At 39.6% G+C, this 22,195-nt stretch overlaps 1 protein-coding gene across 2 annotated transcripts in view; it reads right to left on the reverse strand.

Annotated features, from left to right (window-relative positions):
• Positions 1-21,312, reverse strand: part of DMTF1 (cyclin D binding myb like transcription factor 1) — a 29,869-nt gene extending 8,557 nt beyond the window's left edge. Inside the window, exons 1-12 of one of the 2 annotated variants that reach the window (XM_069874245.1) lie at positions 17,608-18,015; positions 14,227-14,343; positions 13,551-13,670; positions 12,518-12,612; positions 11,648-11,762; positions 8,551-8,627; positions 7,108-7,265; positions 6,274-6,306; positions 5,521-5,630; positions 4,521-4,749; positions 2,647-2,798; positions 971-1,186 (exon numbers count right to left, since the gene is read on the reverse strand). In XM_069874245.1, the coding sequence (XP_069730346.1) occupies positions 971-1,186; positions 2,647-2,798; positions 4,521-4,749; positions 5,521-5,630; positions 6,274-6,306; positions 7,108-7,265; positions 8,551-8,627; positions 11,648-11,762; positions 12,518-12,612; positions 13,551-13,670; positions 14,227-14,335 (1,414 nt within the window). In that variant the 5' untranslated portion in view covers positions 14,336-14,343; positions 17,608-18,015. Of the gene's footprint in view, positions 1-970; positions 1,187-2,646; positions 2,799-4,520; positions 4,750-5,520; positions 5,631-6,273; positions 6,307-7,107; positions 7,266-8,550; positions 8,628-11,647; positions 11,763-12,517; positions 12,613-13,550; positions 13,671-14,226; positions 14,344-17,607; positions 18,016-21,163 lie in introns of those variants that run through there. The other variant, XM_069874159.1, reaches the window with a different exon arrangement.
• Between the last annotated feature and the right edge of the window lie 883 nt (positions 21,313-22,195).

Consider the following 22,195-nt stretch of genomic DNA (forward strand, 5'->3'; position numbering starts at 1 on the left):
ACTGCCTATGGCGTGGCTGGATTAGAGTGACTGTTAAAAATATCGGTTACAAACCCAAATAATAAGCACTACAATCAAAGTGGACCTGGTATTAGCTGTTTGGTAATGAGCAAAGTTCATCCTTCAGAGGATGGGAAGTGCCAACTTAAAACATAGAGGGGTTAGAGCAAATCATTAGGTGAACATCAGTGTGACTTAGCAACTAATAATTTCCAGAGTATCTCTGCCTAGGAATAAAACAGAATCACAGAACGGTTTGAGTTGGAAGGGACCTTAAAGATCATCCAGTTACAACCCCCCCACCATGATCAGGGATACCTCCCACTTAGAAAAGGCTGCTCAAGGGCCCATCCAACCTGGCCTTAGAACACCCGCTGGGATGGGGCATCTACAACTTCTCTGGGTAACCTGTCGACAGTGTCTCACCACCTTAAAAAATTTCACAGTAAAAAATTTCTTCCTAATGTCTAATCGCAATCTACCCTCATTGCAGGACTAGAAAAAGCATTACATACTTTCCTGCTGAAGTGTCCTTCACCAGAAATTAGGCACAGTGGCGTATATATTATACAAAAGGAGACATTGCACATAATGTTCATTGCTCTACAGAAGACCTACCAGAAGAAATTTAAGGAATAAACATACATTCTCAATCTCCAGTAGGAAGCCTGTGTAGTGAGCCCTTTTCAAAGAATACACTATATGGCAAACTCTTGTGCGTGTGCATGCAGACAGACATTTAAAACCCCACATTCAGGTGTTCCAATTGCAGGTTTCTTAATACTGTTGGCACATTAACATCTATGTCTGCCAACAAATTTAGAAACAGGCGTATGGAATCCAGAAATCCTTAACCTGAAGTTATGGCAAGACCAAAGAAGAATTAATGAAATTCTCCTCCTTCACCATCCTAACATAAGGAAGCTTTACATTTCGTTAGAGGACAATGTTGTTCATTACAGTTACTTACAGACATGTGTAATCTGGACTGGAATCTGCAAAGCTGCCACAGGGCTTGGTGTGTTGCCTGCACTCTCCTCTAAGCGAGCCACTCGAATCTGCACGTGCTGAACTCCTGAACTGGAATTAGTGTTTGGTAATCCACTTCCAGATTTGTTCTCCGAAAGCTGGTGTCCTGGATTGTTTTTTTGGTTCTCATGGAGTTGTTTAAGACCCTTTATCAACACTGAGAGAAAGAATACTCATGCTAAACCATGTTGAAGAAACACATTTGAAATGCTGCACATGATAATTATCCAAGATGATAAAACAACCAAAATCCTTCTGAATTTGGAACTTAAACAGTTCACCTGTATCACCTAGAAATTTAGCATATCCATAAAATACATTTGGAGTCAACTACTGGAGTGAACTTGATTTTCTCAAGGAACCTAGACAGTTTAGAATGACTAGGGGGGGAGAAAAAAAGGCTCACACACAGATGGTGTATCCCCAGGCTACAATCAAGTGCAATCCCTAGTTGTGCAATTCTGCTATGAGAAACAAACCCTTCAGTCTTACAAAACTCAAAAGCAGATTTGTTCAAGCGGCTGACAGAAGTGTCACCAGAAATAGTAAGCAAGAGAGAATTAAACTAGCAGTGGCTATACTACAATTCTTCATCTGTGCATGAAGTGGCCCATTGCTTCAACGAAACTGCCCACCTTTCTTCCCTATGATCATTTCGGTCCCACTAAGGAGGCAGCAGACATACATGAGGTCATAAAGTTGAGGCCTCTGCTTTCCTAGCCTTCAATACAGCAAACATTATAAATCTCCTACTTGTGACAGCATGGCTTTTTGTCTAGGGAAAGAGTGGATCCTGTTGATTCAGCGACATATTTAGATTACATATTATTTGATGCAACAACTGTCTGCTAGCATATGGTTTAAATCATATTAAGCACAACAGGGCTACTCTCTCAGCAGTCTCCAGGCATGACTAATATATAACTACAGTGATGACCACAGTGAAAGTGTCCATTAAATTACACCTTTCATTACGACGTGACTAATCTGACTTTTTTTTTTCCCTCTCCCCAAGACAAAGAAAAGGAGGACTGAATGAAAGGCCACAGAGACTGAAATACCCTTTGGCTCAGATGTTAGTTCCTCCAACCAATAATGAGAGCTATGAGAGATGTAATTTGTGGAGTTTTATAACCCTGATTCCTCCTTTCTTTTTCACTATGCAGCAAGCAGTACTTTTCTATGGTCAAGGTTCAGCACAATACACAGATTACATTTTAACATTTTAAAGGTAACAGATCTAACCTGAGATGATACTGTTATGCTGCAGATACTATCATACTCTCCTACCCTGAAGAGGTCACTGCCCTCCTTAGCAAAGATCATCTGAGATCTGCCAACTGAGCTGCTTATATACATGTTATCACTTTAGCCTGAGTGAGGGGAGCTGGCAAAATCTACTGTTTGCTTGCATACATCAGCTTGGCTTGTTTCAACTGAAGCACTTAGGGACTGCTTGCAGGAGGAATTCAGCCAGCAGTTCCAAGGGGCCAGTAACCAAAGCAGCAATGTGCTCTTTGGCCAGCAATGCTATAAGTAGACAATAAAGGGCAGCCCTATTCCTTCGAGATTTGTGAAAGGAGCTTTCAGAAGAGAAGTGTGCAAACAGTACATTACCAGGGAAGGAAACATCTTTGTGGTTTGCAATCTGTCTTTTAATGGTCCACCATTTACTCCGAAGCCACTGTGGTGAGCGGACACTACTCCATCCTTCAGCTAGTAAATCCCAATTGATGTCATTTTCATCAGAAACTTCAAGTTCCGCTATCCTGGCAGGATACAGAAAATATTTACCTGTTAGAAACTACCCTCCAGACTGGAAGGGGTGTTGCACATCTCCGGTCTTGTCACACATAACAGCAGCAAAATGGCATGCTAGTGAATAGTCCACCAGAGCTCATGAATCGACATAGGCTTCCAAGGCTCCACGCTGCCAGAGGTCAAGCAGAATCATAAACAACAGAAGATGGACTAGACCTGTTAGATGATCCAGTCCATCTCCTTGCCATGCAGGTTTATTCTCCTTATTGACATATACATTAGGTGTTTGATCAGTTTATTGTGAAGCATTCCAAATGATGGTACTTGCATCTTTTCTCTTTGGAAAACCACTCCCCAAACATATTTCCAAGGCAGGAAATACTTCCTGAGATTCACTCTGAACTTTCACTTAATTAATTTCATGTTACGATCTTTACTTCTGTTTTCTCCTAAGTAACACTCATCAGTCCTTAGCATAGATTTTTGCCTCCTCTCAGATGCTTCTTAGCCAAAGTAGATGAAGTTAACTACAGTACTAAACAGTTCCTTATAAATCCATCCCATCAGGCTCTCCAGGCAAGAGATAATCTTCACATAATTTTGGCAGATGTTAGGCACACATTCGATTCTACCAGAATCTGTTTGAATACTATAAACATCTCTGAATTGCCTCCAGCTCATCTGTACCTGGAGCATATGAAAGAGAGGTGAACAGTGAGAGGGAAAAGATTTTTGTGAAAGTTAAGAAAAGTTCTCTTCACAAAGCAAGAAACAGCACTGAATATTCTTGTTAGCTAAAAAAAGACAAAACAACCCAAAACCAAACAAAACCCCACAACACAAAAAAAGGAAAAAAAAGAAAAAGGCTACCAAAATCAACCAAAGAACCTTATAGGATGAGCTAAGGATATCTGGGCAGACCGAAATAGATAACATTTGCATAGAGGTATTAAGAATTATAACCAGATAACCAGCACATTCTGAAATGTGGAATCAGGTTCCTCATTTTGAGTTCAAGTCAACAGTGTCAGTGAATTAGTGAATATTGCTCTGTAAATAACATTTAGATTCACTGTATGTCTTGGCTTTTTATTCCCACCCAAAACTATCAACCCGTAAAAATCCACTGGCTAAAAAGTCTGAGTTAAAGGCATTCAAAATGGGAGAAGGACTGGAGAAAGCAAAATATTTCCAAAGTAACTACCAGGTTGCCAGTTCAAACGTAGTCAAAGATGCTGATATCCAATCAGTGTTTGGTGGCCTACATGAAATTAATTTGCAGTCTCGGTTTAGTTCTTTGTAGACAAGACGTCCACATCACAGAAACCACCACCACACTTGACCCTTGTTGGTCATCTCAGCAGAGAGGCCAAGGACTGAACGGGCAGGGAGACTGAACTACCCTCCAGTTAAGGGTTAAAGCGCATTGGTGGGGCAACGTGTGGGAAGCTTGCACGGTCGCTGCCTGTGCTGTACCTTTTCTGTGGAATAAAGAAGACTTCAGTCTCCAGGCTTTTCAATCTGACACCTTTCACGAACACTAACATTCACTAAAAAAACAAAAAACAAAAAATACGTTCAATAATAAATCTCTGGGAACTGTAAACACAGCAGTGATTTTTGGAGGATTCTAGAGTTTTTAGTGTCTAAAAAACCAGCAAAAGGGACACATACGGAATCCTGCTAGCATCATGTATTACAAACCTTGAAAGGTAACTAAGATAACAAACCTCAAGATCAGATTTATTTCATCTTCCTTGGTCCACTCAGTGCCCCCACTTTGTTTCCAGTTGAGATAGTTGAGCCATTTAGAGCGGCATTGCTTTTCAGAGCGTGTCCCGACCCGTTCTGCTACAGCAGCCCACGACACACCTTGTGTGACAATGTCACCTGGTTCTGTGCTTGTTAGCTCATGCACTACTTCTGCAAGTCTTTTTTCTTCTTTCTCTGTCCACTTTCCTGAAAGAGAGAAATCCCCTCCAACTTAACAACAGCAGGTGCCCTCTGTTCTAAGCCATAACACAACAAGAGAAAATTTATCTACAGTGCCTAATATCTCATTCCAAATGCAAATCTTGACTTGCAAAGAAGATAGAACTGTTCCTCTTACTAACAATTTATAGTGTAACTGTTCTTGATTAACAAATGCATAATTCCATTGTTTCACTGACACATTTCTTTCTCTTCTCTTTTTCTTGCAGATGAATGAAGCCACACACAACTTATCAAACCAATACTGATCAAACCTAACTGGTCTGAGCTACCTGATTTGTATTAATCGAAGTAAATTAACCATGCAATCATTTAGTATGTGGTAATTACATGAAGGCTGACTAAATTTTCCTTCCATTTGAATACATACACTACAAAATAACAATACTTTACCACTAAAGTGCATCTGTCTTTTAATTGACACCAAATATACAGTGTATATTTATAAATGTTAAACACAGGAGAATGTACTACTTAATCCATCTCAATAAAACATGCTCCAGTGGCATAAACATATGATGGATAACTGACTGCAAAAATAAACTGAATGTTCTGATCTTTAAGAAGGAAAACTGGAGAAACCTATACCAAATAGGTTCTAAAAAAGTCCTCAGATTTCACACTGTGAGTTCCTCATTCCAAGTTCAGCGTTACACATCCCTAAAGCCACCACTGATGGAGGCAAAGGTGACAGAGGCCAACTAGAATACCCATTACTGACACCAGCATTTACCTCACCTGTGTTGCAGGTATCTTTCATCAATCTACATCGATCTTTTACAGATGAAGCACTTCTCCCCAGTGCAGCTCCTATTGTGGCCCAATCGTTACCATGCTTTATTCTCAGCCTAAACAAAAACATGTTCATTACTACTATATCCAGTTAAGAGATTCCCAAAACTCACATATGCTCCAATAAAAACACAATAAATGTGCACTTTCATAGGTTTAAAGACAGAATGGGAGTCACCTTGATAGTACAGTATTAACATATTTTCTGTCATCACTGCTAATTTTATTATGTGTTTCTAGAAGACATTTGGGCCAGCTAAAGCCAAAGGATTACTTAGCCTTACTGACAATTTATGTAGCTCTCTAATAGTTAACGGGAATTCCTACTCTCGACCTGCCATTTTCTTAAGAAATAACCTTTGCTCAGCTCTCCTAAAGAAAAGGAATTTCTGTTTTTCAGAAACATAACTGCACATGTTGACTGTGCTTGTAAAATCTGAAACATGACTAGTTCAACAGGCTTGCTTTAGAACTTTGTCACATTTTGCTAACATCCTGGATATACATCAGAAAACATAAAACTATAATCCAAATGTAGTTTCATTTCTCTTCAGATTAGTTTGGTGACTATTTTCTGATAGATTTGGAGCAAATTTACTTGTAACTTTTCAGTGATGTCCTTTAACAAAACCTGTAAAAACTACTCAAGCTACTAGATAGAAACAGGGTAATATGACCCAGTTAATAAAGAAGACTTACTCTTTAAGCTTTTCAATTTCCTCAGGAGTATACCTAAACAACAGATACATAAAAAGAAATTACTTTAAACAGAAAATATACAGCACAAATATTTTTGCTTCACTAACCCCACATTTAGTTACAAGAGAGGAAAGAATTTCAGCTATAAGAAACAATCTGTCTGAAAGCTTTGATAAAGCATGAATAAAGGCCATTTTCCACATTAGTACATCTCTAAGGTTATCAGGTCTAACCATATTTGCCAGCAAAATTCCTGATTCTCAGTGATCTTACTACTAAGAACTGAATTAGAATTTTGTGTATTAGTCTTTCAAATAAACAGCTATTTTTTCCTTCCTGTCTCAATTCACAGTCACCATAAGGCTGACTTTCCATTAAAAAGAAAATCAGCATTGAGATAGTATTTTTAATTTTCCACCGCCTTTAAAAACTAAATTATAATGTCCTTTTAAGCCCTTCTGGATGGTGCCATACTGACTGCTTTACACATAAGCAAACTAAGGGCACAGGGACGAAAATCAATCAGCGCAAGGTCACAGTTACAGAAACTACACTTCAGCAGATCCGTGCCTTTGTCAAAGTCTTCTAATCATGTCAAAGTCCTCTCTGCAACCCTGTTTTCTGTTTGTTGGCTTTTTTTAAGTTGTGGATACCATCAACTTAACACAACTATTGTCAAAGTTCATCTACCAGAATTCAGCAGAGGTGACACAGGATTAGGAAGAGCTAGGTCTGTTTAATTACAATCTTCTGTCTCACATAAAACATGTCAAACATGAAGTATGTCACCCTACTCATACCAATAAAACCATGCAGCATTAGAGGTTTTCATACTTTCCAACATGGTTTCTGTCATCATACATGCGAAGAACTCTTCTATAGACAGCAAAGAGAGGCCGATTGAGACCCCAAGCTATTGTCCTGTAGAAATCTTTCCTTTCATCTTTTGACATTTCAAATATAATTTCAGTGGCATCTTTTATTCCACGGGCCTAGAAGAAAGCATTTAAAACAAACAAACCACAAACAAAACACCTTAGATAAAGTCTCCTAGAGATCAAGAAGTAGAATACTTAAGCACTGAAGCCTAGCACATTATTATTCAACTTTCTACACATCTCAAATACTACAGTCCAAAAGTTAAACTTAATATTTATGAATTACCTACCTTAAACCAAACCCTTCAACACTAGTTCGTTTTTATTTTGGTTTTTTTTAAATATTGGAGGCTTTAGCTTGCATTTAAGAAATTCTGTTCAACGTATATTTTAAGATAAAAAACTGAAGTGTCATTTGGAACATTATGGAAAATGCACTCAGGTGGAATTATCCTGGGGTTATACAGTGGGAGGTTGTCAAAAAGTGCTATAGCAACTTATTACTTAATTTTAGGTATTTTTCATCTGTAAGCATTTTTTCCAATAAAGCTACTGTTCTTGTTCTGATGAAAACTAAAAGAAAATGTGATACTACAGCACTGGAGTTCAGTATAAAAGAAAGCTTCAGTTTAAACAAAATTTACTATATTCCATTATAAGCAGTACAAGAAAGTAGGTAAATGGAAAAATAATGAATCCAATGAGTTATCAGTAACTCAAAAAAGTTATTTATCTAGCTTAAAAAACTCTTCTCTACATTTAGAAGATATCACGTGTAAGTCATTTTGTGGCAGAAATTCTATTACACATGGGGGCGGGCACACTTTGAGCAAGTAATATTCTCAGCTCTAAGTGCTCGGCTCAAATACTCTCAGCTGTAAGTCTACCACCAATATGACTTATGGGCAATTATCACTGTTAGTGTGTTAACTGGATGCCTGTTTTCACACCAAACTCTGACAACATTATATTAAGTGGAAAAAAACAGATACAGGCATCCTGTTTATGTAGTAAACAAAACCAGATATTGCATCAAAGAAGTCTAGAAGATGTATTCAATGCTGTTTAAGGAAAGTTATCTCTATTCCTACTGCAATTTTTTTCCTCTGTCTTCACCAAAGACTTAATGAGTGATACATATGCAGAGAAAAGAGACTTGAGCCACTAGAGCATGCTGATGTGAAAATTTAAGATGAGTTATATTCAGTATACAAATAAAAAACAGTGTTAAATCCTATGTATGGGTACAATTATATATTTCAAATGGGTAACCATCATTTCTACCATGAACTGATCAGAATCACTTATTGGACGTTCTGGCAAGTACTAAAGAAAGACTGTTTCTAACAGGAGCTGCACCACCATGCCAACTAGTAGATACCACCCTCTTCACACATACCTTTAAATAGCGCTCAATGTTACTCATCAAAATGTCAATTTCTTCCTTTGACCACATCCCTTGCTTCCACTTATGGCCTGAAAATGGAAATGACAAACTAATTACTGAAGTGAAAGTCAGCAGAACAAAACCTCGCAAAAATACAATCCACTATTCCAATTAACAAAGAAGAGTAGAAATTTTAGCTACTTAAACTAAGTAGCATTAATTTTAAACAGATGCTATTTCAGAACTGATAAACAAACCTCAGTAACTGTCAACTAATGTTTAAATAATGTGAGTCAGACTCTTCAAAACCATCCATTTTCAAAAGCAGAACATGGGTTCCTCTACGTGCTGTTAAGTCACATTTTCAAGCCTTCTCTTCAGCCACCACTAGAAAATTGACAGCTGAAAATTCTACGCACTCAAATGATTCCAGAAGCTGGGACTTAAAATTCGACTCAAAATAATACTTGAGGAACTGGCAACTACGTAGGGTTATTTTATACTTCTTATCACTTTCCAACAAGTGAATACGTACTGTGAGTGCTTTTCACAGATGTAAATGCTCTACTGAGTTGATTTTGACAAGCTGGTCCCTCTTTCTCTCCTTTTTTTTTTTTTTTTTTGCATTGGGATAATGCCCAGTGGCCACAGTCAAGGTGAAGACTCATGCCGAGTTCTTTATTTCCCAAATAAAAGTGGCAAACCAATAGAAACAAGCATTATATTTAGTCTCTGTTTATGCCCTTAGAAACTACAATCCAGCTAAGCTTTAAAAGCAAACCCAAGCAATTTTACTCGGAGAGAAATCTTCAAACCTGAGGCCTATCAATAAAACATGAAAACATTCCTACCCTGAATTTATATATAGATTCCTCTTTTTCCCCCCATCATGGTCATTCCATACTTAATATTAACAAACCCTTGCAATTAAGATTATGCTGGTGACCCAGTTTACATACTGGTGTGTGTTGGCTACCTGCCCATCTTTGCTCAGAAAAATCAGGGTACTTCCTTCTCAGCCTGCTAATTACCAGAGCTGAGAGGCAGTATACACCAAAGAGACTGTTTACTCAAATCCAATTATAATGAAAAGTACAGGCATTATTACCAATTCCATTGGAACTGATGAGAGAAAATTCTTCCCTTGTGCCTAATGACTTCAATCTCTTCTTCCAAAGCTACAGAGACAAAACAATAACCTGCTACTGTAAGTGTGATTCACACCTCTATCCAAGCATCCAAACAGACTTAAAGGCCCACTGCTACTCTTTATGTGGAATAATCTTTCACACCCAACTATTTCAGGAAAGGAAGTATATTTTGTACTTCATGTGTTTGCATAGTCAGTGCCAAGATTATTATAACCTGTTCACAGGTCTTCAAAGAAAGCATTATCAGGTGGAGACTGCTACAAAATTATGAGCTCAGGTCACACATGTCAAACTGAGCTACTGTAAAAGGAGATGCACAGTGGGAATCTTTCGCAGTCAATCTCTGTCACAACATGGAGACCCCAAGGAAGGTTCAGCTAGTATTAATTCTCAAATATATTCTAGATACATTTACTGGAAATGCCTTCCCCAAAATATTAATCTCTTAGCTGGAAACACCAGATTTAGTGCTCTCATTCATTCACAACTGTGAATGCCACTTGTGATGCATGGTCACTTGATATGCCTGTGAGACAGCTACAAAATGAACAAACACAGTAAGTTTCTAATATGTTTAACAAGACACATCAAACAGGAGGCCACCAAGTCACACGAAAACAGTAACGTGTCTGCCAGATCACCAGTACATGCTCCACCAGCCAAACCCAAGAACCTGCTGCTCCCCACCACAGTCCTTCACCACTGGCTACTGGAAAGATCATAGTATCTGTGCTTCCTCTCACTCTACAGCAAACCAACTATAGCAATACGTTACTCATAACTTCTCCCCAGCTGCCTCAGTGCTGTGATACAAAGAGATTTCCTTGCTATCCCATCTCTGCCCCAGTCCTGGGACTGAATAGCTCTGAAGCCCTAAAATCTAATAAATAACAAGGACAGACGAAACAGGGAAATTATTTATAGGTTGTTAGAAGCATCTGTTAGTGCACACTTGGGATCAGTGAGAGAAATGGTCACTGACAGAGTTGCTCAGCTCCCCTTCTCTGAATTTTCCACATCCAGCACTCCGATTCTGTGTGCCTCATTCATGTTTTTTCCACTGCAGCAGCACACTCTGCTCTCCTGAGTAGAACTCACTGGGGAAGAGAACATTTTGCTTCTGTGAGAGAAAACCATTACTTTTTTCCCCCTTAAGTTGTCTAATAAAAAGGGGAGTTGCTTTGGACTGAATGAAAAAGATTTATTTTTTCCCCTAGAAAGAAGTACAGTTGGAATAAATGAAATAGTGGAGAGGCAACACATCTCGATTTGACAGTAAGTTGTTTTCCTAGGTTTAGAAAGGCACTTTCCCTTGCAGGGGAACTGGGAAGCTCTACAGTTCAGCAGCTACTACATGACTGTGCAGATATATTTTGAAAGGAAGGAATGCCAACGGAATGGCAGTTTCAGGAGCAGCAGCAATTATTTCAGTAGATCCTGGTCTGCATAGTCCCTCTTCTGAAGAAACGCCACTCGAGAAACTGTGCAATATAAATCACAATGCAATAGTCAGAATAATAACTCCTATTTGGAGGAAGAGGTATGAACCTGAGCACAGATGATTTCTTTTTCCTAGTGTACACCCCTCTGACTGAAGCTTCCTAATTCCTAACCAGGCCAAAGCACAAATGGAGCAAACACAACTGTCTGCCCCATCTATGCTGACACAACTCATCTACAGCAGCCCTCTACCAGGGTAACCAGAAACACTGCAGGCACTACAAACATGGCCTCTTTTCCTCTTCAAGTTTATCTGAAGCTCCACCTTTCTTCTTGCATACAAAGGAGGGATAGTGAAGACAATGCATTAGATCTCACAGCATTTTTAGAATCAGTCTGCCCAAACATCTTCACTGAGAAAGCCAGAGATTACTTCATGCAATCTCCAAAACGTTTTGAGACATTTGGAATGCATTACTTTTTTACAGCATGGGGTAACTGCATTTGAAATACCCTACCTTTATTTGTTAGAGAATCCTTGTCCTCTTTGGTTGTGAACCAGGCTTGACTAACTGCTGACACTTCTTCATTGCCCATTGGGGAGATCTCATCCATCTGTTCATTCTGAAGGATCTTGAAAAGACCAATATGAAACCATTCACTAAGACCTTCAGTTTTTAATGTGACCTTGCATTTAACATGAAGGCATTAATTGAAGGAAAAGGAAACCAGCACATCTAGTTACCTTGCTGACTGCTCATAAAGCATCACTTTTTAGATATGGCATCAAAAGTACATTCAGCTTTATAAAAAAAACCGAGTAAGATTTAACATCTTAACATATACATATTGTGAGAATTAATTAGGTAACAATCGTCATCCTGCTTGATGTACCGTCAACAGGCACTCTCGCAGGTTTTGGTGGAGAGAGGACTTTGTCCAGCATCTCCAGTGTATAGCTTTTAAACGTGGTACACTCTCGAGAACTGTGTGCTATTAGGACTAGTTACAAAAACAAAGCATATTTAGTCCCGTTATAAAATTTAATCCATAAACAAAGAATGATAAAAATAACAGGTAAATTTGTCTTCTATGCAGACAACCACAGAGCAAGCACATCAGGGGAGGGGTCCCAGCTATTACTGGTTACTGCACTGCTCCTTGGGCAGTACCTTACACTAAAAACCTCTTTCATATATGAAATGATTCAACTGCACTTTTAGAGAACAACATTTTACTAAAAAATCCATGCTCAAATACATTACTTTCACACTAAGAATAATCTCATTCATTCAGTAAGCCCTTTCTGCTATTTGTTTCCCTTTTAAAACATTTCAGTTTAAATAAAAATGCACATCAAACAGGACAATTCTGAAGTTCTACTGTACCTGAATCTGGGTAACAGTTCCTTCGTTAATCTCATCTTCAGCTACCTCAGTGGTAGCAGTCATGGTCACCTCAAAGCTCTGATCATTTTCTGAAACTTCAGGATGGATAAGTTAGTTTTATACTTTACTCCTGTAACATTTTTTATGCATGCTGCAGGTATGATAAATTGCTACCTTTGTATTGAAAAAAATTAAAGAGGCCTTATTAGGTGTTTATTTGTTGACACAGTAGGATCATCAAAATTATTATCAACTGTTTCTCTTCGTAAAATCTAAATATGGGTTTTGAAACCTTTGACTACAAGACCTAATGTGAAAAATACAAATAAAAGGTGTTTGATTTGGTGCAAACATTAGGTACTGTATTAATGCTTCCTTTCCAGCCTTATCTTCAGCATTTTCAATTACTAAAGGACAACTTTCAACCCTTTTGGCTGCATTCTTTTTCCCTAGTTTTCTTTCAACTTCAGCATGATAATGCCTTTACTTCTAAGGAATTTCTGCTAAGCTCCACCAAATAAACAGTCACTCTAGGTATTGTAAATTGGTGTTTTAACTTGCTAGATCTGTTTTTGCCTCCCTTTGGGAGATTTTACTGAACTATCTAATATTCAATTAATTCCCTTAAGACTAATTCAGTACTTAGCCTACCTTTCGTATAACAATCTCTACCTTAAAAAAACCAGAGATCTCAATATTACAAAACATGGAAAACATACACTGTTGGATCATGAAAAAAGCTTAATTGCTCTTTGCATCTAGTATGTTGTTCATTCATTTTTCCTTCAAGTAATTCAACACACTTGTGCCTACAGTCCTCTATCCATAAGGCAGATTTATTTTGCCAGTACTGGTAACAATTGCTGCATAACTGTCCAAGGCTCTTAGAGGTAAAGATGATACTGAAGCATATTAATAAAATCCAAAAATCAAACATGCAAAATATTTTAATATGATCCAGAGAGTCCACTTTTAACCTTTAACAACAGAAATGTTTGCTATAAGATCACACAAACTTAAAAAAAGAACTTACTTGGAACAGCAACAACAGAAATACATGGAGTGGAATCATCAAGGCTTTGGTCATCCTCTGATAAGCAAAGCCTCTTGTGTGGAGGTTCACTGCTGTCTTCAGAGTCTACTTCATCTGTTTCTAACAACGACAAAAATACACAGGTTACTTTCCACTAACAAAGTGGAGCTTTGAACCAAGTTCTGTTAACAAAGTGAAGCAAAACAAAAATTAAAACAAACCTGATAATTTGTTTGGTGATTTACTGCTGCCCAGGAACCTGGTCTGACTTACAGGTAATAGTTCACGCGCTTTCTCAGCTCACATTTTCTGTGAGATTTTCTTTCTGAATTCCATCCACAGTCCCTCACATACAAACCAGTCCCTTAAGTCTACAGAAATTTGCATACATGCTTGATTCCAAGAATCCATTTCAACTGAAATGAATCACAACAGCTATATCCTTGTTGGGCACATATATATATACACACACATACATACTTTTATATATAAATATATATATAAAACTTTGTGATTTCCACCTAAATTGACATTTTATTCTTCTTTAAAGTGAAACAGAACAAATTAAAGCACAGTAAACTGAATCCAAGTAGCCCATAGAATTTGGGAGTAGGGAAATATGAGGGTTGGATCAATGGAAAAAGAGGAGAAAATACTACGCAATACAATACTATACCATTTTGAGGGCAATGAAGTATAAGGTTCCCTTCAGTGTCCTGAGTCAGAGTTACAGAGTTCACGGTTTCTACTGTCACTGTGTCAGACTCTTCTTCAACTGTGCTCATACTCAAACCTGAAAGGGCAATACAAAGATCACTTTTCTGCAGGCAGACTGCCACTTTGCCCATAAAGCTGCTTCCTTTATCTCAACCAACTAGCATAAACTCCCACAGAGAAAGATGTATGTTGGTCTGTTATTCCACATAAAAAATTCCATTGTTTAAGACATTCACCTGCCTTTTACTTCCCTTGCATACTTATGCATTGCACAGAGTAATGTCAGGTAGCTCCAAAGCTACTTTTCCAGTTAAAAATAGTACCTGAACTCCCTACTTGCAAGCATTTGCAATCTATTACTACCTTTTTTTAACATAAACATAGGCTATTACTTTTTCAGCATTTCTAAATTTTCCATATCCGATACTTTGTGTCTTATTAGTATCTCTTCCACTGCTCGTTTAATAATCTTACTCTTACATAACCTAAAACTAGTGAGGGCTGAGAAATACTTTTGTACTGTTGTACTACCGATATCTGCACTACTTATAGACTGCTAAATTGCAAAGTCCTATTCCCCTTTCATGCACATAACTAACTAGTAAAGCTAGTAGATTTTGCTTTGCCATTAAACCAAAATGATCAACATAGAAAATAGGTGCAGGCAATCACCAGTAAAAAAAAGTTACTGAGAAAAAGTTATCCAAGATAAGCAGTATACACTGAGGTGAGTGAACTAAGGTATGAAGTACTTCTGGTAACCTCATTTCCATGATGAAAGTACTATGAAGAAACCCAAAGTTTATAAGAATTTCAATGTAAACTAGCAATATTAGTAATTTTGAAATGAAATAAAAAAAAAACCCCACAAAAAAAAGTTCTAATCCACCAAATAGAAATGTAATCTTTCCTGCTGCAGAAGTAAAATGAAATCACATCTAAAATACCCAGAAGTTTTGAAATGATTTCATCAGCTTTGAGCACCCAGGTTCGGTGACTATCTCTGGCAGAGATTTGTGAAAAGGAAGTATTGTCTATTTCTCCTTGAAGTGCTCTGTCCTTTTTATGGGTTTTCCCATAGGTCAACAACAGCAAAAAATTACTTGTAATTTCATTTTGAAGCCAAAAATACTGTTATCAACAATCTTAACTGATGTTGTTGAAAAAAATAACTGTCTGTAGCTTAAAAAAACCCCCATCACAATAACATTACAAAGCTTCTATGTACCAGGCAGGTATACATACACCATCTGTAAGTAGCATTTACAACCTGGATTTTAAATCCCCTGTACAATGTTAACAACATTGCTTCAGAAGGAAACAAATTCATTTTTAATCAGAAAACATGTTCTTTGGTATTAAAGATTCCCAAGAGTAATGTTTTCTTGGAAGGATAAAATTACTGCCAGTCTCTCAATAAAATTTCTCATCACCTCTCAAGCTTTACGAAGATTTGGCACATCTTCAAGCACAGGTAGTGACTGATTCCTAAAATGAAGTGATATTACCCTTCTGAACATGTAAAAAATTTCAGATACCACTGAGATCTTAAATAAATCAGAGTTCTCAAATTTACTGACCTACCACCAGCATCAGCTCCTTGCCACATATGAGTATAGGAGTCAACAGCTTCCTTCAGATTCACCTGCTTCCCAGTTTCACTGCCTGTTCCCTATCCTTTACTAGGAGTGAAGTTTGCTGCATGGCTACAGTACTGATTTTTAAGAAGCAAAAGAGGCATCCTTAACTTTAAAACATGAAGAAAGAAATTTGAAATGTTACAGCTAAATTAGCAGACCGTAAGTTCTTGAACCCAGTTTCAAGTTACTCATTTAGCTTTTTGGGACTGAACAGATTGTATAATTCTGGAGGGCCAAAAGAAATAGATACTCTTTTTTAATATTCATATATACTTTCTGAGCAACTTTTACTTACAGCAAATGCTGCAGCAAAAATTCCAAAAGTTACATTGAATGTCATGGAGGATTCTGCTTTAATTTTATGTGAACAGATAGCAATAACATTTATTTTTCTATATGTAGCTGAAAGGTCTCATTTTTCTTCTCACCACTAAAAAGGCTTGAAAGACGAGATTTATTTTTATAAAACATATTATGTCAATCATGTTTACCTAAAGCTGATCTCTACAGCATCATCCACAAGAGAAGATGCAGAAGACCATTCTTTTTATTGAAAGAATACTCAAAACTGAATCCAAAGACAGCAAAGCTAGACTGTTCTTTCATCAGTCACTCAGGACTTGCTGAGAATTACGTTTATAGGATTAGTTTCCCAGGTCAAAGCCCCAGAGTAATTAAGGTTGTCCATCTGCATTCTCTCCCTCGCTGGTTTGCCATGTTACAAAAGAAAAGGATATTGCATGAAAGGGTTCCATACATTCAAACCCAGCATTTCCATCAAAGATAGTAGGAAGATACACCACAATCAACAGCTGCTACCCTGACACTTCCATACAAACAGAGCTGTAACAGGACTAAATAAACAACAGGCACCACATCTAACAGCAGCACTGGTTCTTCAAGTCAGGTGTCTGCTTGAGCTTCCTGGCAAGCATCAAAAACTGTGCACAGCACACTGTCCAAGGAACTGGGAATTCCCAAGAAGCACTCCTCAACATAATTCTTGGACTAAGCAGGGTTTTCTAATGTTTTGTCAGTCTCCCAAGAGTGGTTTATCTCAATAGTAAGTGCAAGCTCTCTAGAAAAACCAATAATGTTCTGTGTCAGATACGTGAGACTCAGCATATCTCAAGTTTTCCGAGTAAGGGCATTAATCATTACCAAGCTTTGATAAAAATGCAGGATGATCCAAACCTTGACGTGACTTGAAAAAACTCCATCAATTTTAATGGATATGGCCTTGGACCTCAACTGAAAGCTGACTGCAAAGAATATGAGAAGTCAAGTCAAAGTCAAATGCATATTTTGGACATCGTTTTTTATTAATTAGACTACATGAATACAAGCAAACTGAGAGAAGCAAACAAGCTTGTTCTTTCAAGATACCTTTACAGCAGGACAGGAGCACTAACCCACAATGACATGAAGTAGTGACCAAAGGTGAGAAAAAAAGACCTTGAGTAACTGTGGTGGTTCTTCTATATGAACAGAAAACAATCTCTAGTTCGTATAAAAATCACCGCTATACACTGAAATAATGACAAACTACCACGCATGCTGAAGACACATCAAGTACAACATATGATGGGACCACCTGGAGTTTACAGCGAGCTCAGTGGGGAAAGCACAGTGCTACTGCAGAAGACAACATCCTCTGATGCAGCCTGCTTTGATGCTGGCCGCAGGGACACCATACTCACCCGGTGTCCTTGATTTGTCACGGGATGACAGCCAAAGCCAGGCTAAACAATGCTGTACCACTGCAGAGGTCTTTTAGGATGTGCCACGTGAATTCTGTTTAACAGACATCTGCAAATCTACTACACCCCCACTCTTCAAAACATTAAATTTAGAGTTAACAACAACCAACATTTCTTGATTAGTGAGAATTATGACATGAGTAGACTGGTCACCTTCAAAATATTACCTTCTTTTCATAATTTCTGTTAGGATGCTTTTGAAAATGTATTGCTTTCTATGCAAAACAAAAAGCCTGCTTTAAATTTAAATGCGTGACCCAAAAATTTCATTTAATCTTTGATTCAAACACATTCTTTATAGAGTTACCAACCTTCTACTTACACGTTAAGTTCTGAAGCAGGGGTGTGAGCTCAGGGGATCAGGGAACACTGATGGATACACATACAGTGTGGATGCATATTATGAAATACAGTGAAGATGGTGTAATCATAAATTTCTAAGACAGTAGAAATCAATGTACATTTAAAAAGCACTTTATGGCTTGTTAGTTTTTAGGGTGCATTTACCAAATACAACATTTTTAAGAGCTGCATTACAATTTCAAACAAGTTTCAATGTGCAACAAAACAGATAGGAAAATACTTTGCCTAAAACAATAATTTAATACAGAATTCCAATATAAGTTTTCCACATTGTATAGCAGTTCTATTAGGAAACATGCAACAGATTTAGGCAGGGAAAAAACCCTAGAAGTTTGACTTTATACCAAGCTACAAAAAAGTTTGAAGATTTTTATACAAAATTCCTGTAATTCTAAATCATCGTCATCAGACAGATGGGCTCAGCTATTCTGTGTGCTGCAAAAATTTAGCACTTGCGGACAGAATTCTGTCATTCTGCCTAGTTACTAACTGAATGTTTCGTTTAGCCTTCCGAATAGTATTGTAAATCTCTTAAAACCTCTGTGAAATTGTATTAAAGGTTGCGTTCTCTGCACTGAGCAAAAAGTAAAAGTATGTTTCACTAAATACTATAAGAACCAAATAGCTTCCTGCTATTGAGGCATTTAACTGGAACAATCACATGGGATACCCAGGGATTTCAAAACATTAATTCAAGAAGGAAACAAAGTCATTACTGGATATATACCTTAGATTTACGGAAGCCTGAATGCTTAGTGTATTCCATCCACTTGCTCTTATATAGCCTAGGAGTTTTTACTATTCAACCAGTACCACTTCTCTTAGAATCACAGAATGGTTTGGGTTGGAGAGATACCAAACAGAAGGATCCAATGACCTGAGTTTGAGACACGTGAAGATTTACTAAACTGTATTTACAGTCTACTGATCCATAGAATTTAGAGAAAGAAAAGTGGGCCATCACAGAAACAGAATAAATATATGGGAGACACAATGGGACATACTGCTCTCATTTGCATCGATCCAAATCTGGCAGAACTCCATGAGTTCTAACTTATCCATTGATATTTTAAGAAAAAACACTCAGCATGCTTTAAACGTCACATGGGAGGGGATGATGGGGGGGCATGATGGGAGGGGTGGGGAAGAAGCCGAGTCTCCTAGCTCTTTCAAAAGGAAAAACACAGAAAGTTTTAAGTTTTCTTTCTCAGTAAGAGAAAACGACTCTCAGGGAACAGAGTTACGACTACAGATAAAAATCTTGATAAAACTGATACGTACTAAAATAATTTTTCTTTCATGCAAATCCAGTTTCACCCTAAGCACTGCACTAACTTCATCTTTTAAAGAACAGACAGAAACTTCACACGCAATAAATATAAAAAGTTGATTGTTATCCTAACTATACAAGGCATAAGACTGATCTGCAAACCCACATCTTTAGAATTAATGCTCAGCACAAAATTAAAGCTCGTAAATAAGGGACTATTATAACACATAAATACAGCACAGACACGTGGAGGTGTTTGTCTCTTATGCACCCACTTTTTGAAATTTTAACTGGTTAAGCCAAAAAAATCATCATTTTTAGGTGTTCTATTTAAGGAATTTTAATTTACACTCAATTTTTTCACCAAGTTCTAAAACATCACCTAGAAAGTTTCAGTAAGAGTCTGGAAAACAAGCATGAAGTTATTGCTATTATAATATTCATGTGGATTGATAGAAATCAGAATTTGAATGTGATGTATCTGTTTCATTGCAAAGCCTAGATCTCGTGGTTTTGCAAAGGGATTTTTAACTTTGCTGACAAGAAGCCAACTCACATTTATGGTCAGAGCTGCGCTGGCAAACAGAAAGCATTTTCTAGATTACATGAACTCATAACTTACAATGGCCAGGTGGGGCTAAACAACAATAACTCTGTGAATAAATACATATAAACACTATCTGTCAGCTAAAGAGGTAGCCAGTAGCAGCATAATACGCTTCACCATGCCCAACTGCACTATCAAGAGTAAAGAAACCTCAAAAAGATAAAAAAGGGAAGGAAAAAAAAAATGCTTGTCCAACCAGAATGTTTTATTTCAGCAAAACAAAGTGTAACTCTAGTACATAAAAGCCTGGTACCTGTTTCAGATGAAACCCCCCATACTGGCAAGAGTTACACATTACAGACTCCACTTAAAAACAAAACCCCAAGCAACCTCAAATCACAACTCTGGCTGGGAAAAAAAGTAAAGATTATGAAACAAAACAACTAAAAGTCACAGGCTTAGGATACCCCAACTGCAGACCCAGCGATGGGAAATCGGGAGATTCAAACATGTTCGTGCAGGTGGCCTTTTATTACAGACATCGAGGCAAGGGGAAAGTAATTTAAAACACAAAAAATCCCAGAACATCACCCGCACGCTGCTTTGCCCTTCCCGAATCCTCAAGGAAGCCTACAAGAAAGCTGGAGAGGGACTATTCATAAAGGCTCATAGTGACAGGACGAGGAGGAACGGGTATAAACTGGTGAAGAGACAGATTTAGGCTTGATATAAGTAAAGATTTCTTCACCATAAGTGGTGAGGCACTGGCACAGGTTGCCCAGGGAAGCTGTGGCTGCCCCATCCCTGGAGATGTTCAAGGCCAGGTTGGATGGGGCCTTGGGCAGCCTGGGCTGGTGGGAGGTGTCCCTGCCCATCGCAAGGGGTTGGAACTGGAATCTTTAAGATACATTCCAACTCAAACTACTCTACGATTCTGAGGAGCCGGAGGTGTAGTTTCCAGGCCTCCCTCTATTTTGCGACAGCCCTTCCCTCATTTCTCCGCGCTCCGGGTGGGAGCGGCCCGAGAGAGCGAGGCAGCGGCTCCCCGCCTCAGGCCCCCGCGGCCGCCAGCGCCGCCATTTGGTCCCGGGCCGCGGCCCCCGCCGCCATTTTCCCGTCCCCAGGGTGGGCGGCGGCGCCGGCCGAGAGCGGCGCGAGCCCCGCGGGCGGCGCGGCGCGGCCCGGCCCGGCCCCCGTAGCCGCGGGTGAGGCGCGGGGCCGGGCGCGGCCGCCTCCCCCTCGCGGGGCCCGCAGGCTCCGCCGCCACCGCCCGGCCACTCCCGGCCCCGCCGGCCCGCGGGCCGCCGCGCACTTACTTCCTGTTTTGGGTCCGGGCACTTGAGAAACCAGGATGGAGACTCCCAAGTACCAGGATGGAGGCGCCGAAGCGGCAGCGAGCGGAGAGAGGGGGAGGCGGAGGCAGCGGCGGGGCGAGGCGCAGGCAGCCCGCGAGCCCGCCGGAAGCGCCCGCCGCCCGCTTCCGCCCGGCCGCGACGCCACGGAGCGCGGGCGGCGGGGAGAGAGGCGTGAAGCGCCCGAGGGCTTTCCCTTTCCTCCCTGAGGGGGAGGCGGGAAGGGCTCGCTGCACCCGGCCTTGAGGAATCATAGAATAGAACCATGGACTAGTTCGGGTTGGAGGGGACCTTAAAGATCATCCAGTTCCAACCCTCCTGCTATGGGCAGGGACACTTCCCACCAGTCCAAGGCCCCATCCAACCTGGCCTTCAACACCTCCAGGGATGGGGCAGCCACAACTTCCCTGGGCAACCTGTTCAGTGTCTCACCACCCTCGTGGCAAAGAAATTCTTCCTATGTCTAGTCTAAATCTGCCCCTCTCCAGTTTATAGCCATTGCTATAAACTGGTGAGACCGCTCCTCGAATCCTGTATTCAGTTCTGGGCCCCTCACCACAAGAAGGATGTTGAGGCTCTGGAGCGAGTCCAGAGAAGAGCAACAAAGCTGGTGAGGGGGCTGGAGAGCAGGTCTTATGAGGAACAGCTGAGAGAGCTGGGGTTGTTTAGCCTGGAGAAGAGGAGGCTGAGGGGAGACCTCGTTGCTGTCTACAACTACCTGAAAGGAGGTTGTGGAGAGGAGGGTGCTGGCCTCTTCTCCCAAGTGACAGGGCACAGGACAAGAGGGAATGGCCTCAAGTTCTGCCAGGGGAGATTTAGGCTGGACATTAGGAAAAAATTTTTCCCAGAAAGGGTCATTGGGCACTGGAACAGGCTGCCCAGGGAGGTGGTTGAGTCACCTTCCCTGGAGGTGTTTAAGGCACGGGTGGACGAGGTGCTAAGGGGCATGGTTTAGTGTTTGATAGGAACGGTTGGACTTGATGGTCCGGTGGGTCT

The sequence above is a fragment of the Phaenicophaeus curvirostris genome, chromosome 1, assembly GCF_032191515.1.
Source record: "Phaenicophaeus curvirostris isolate KB17595 chromosome 1, BPBGC_Pcur_1.0, whole genome shotgun sequence".
NCBI classification, from domain to species: domain Eukaryota; kingdom Metazoa; phylum Chordata; class Aves; order Cuculiformes; family Cuculidae; genus Phaenicophaeus; species Phaenicophaeus curvirostris.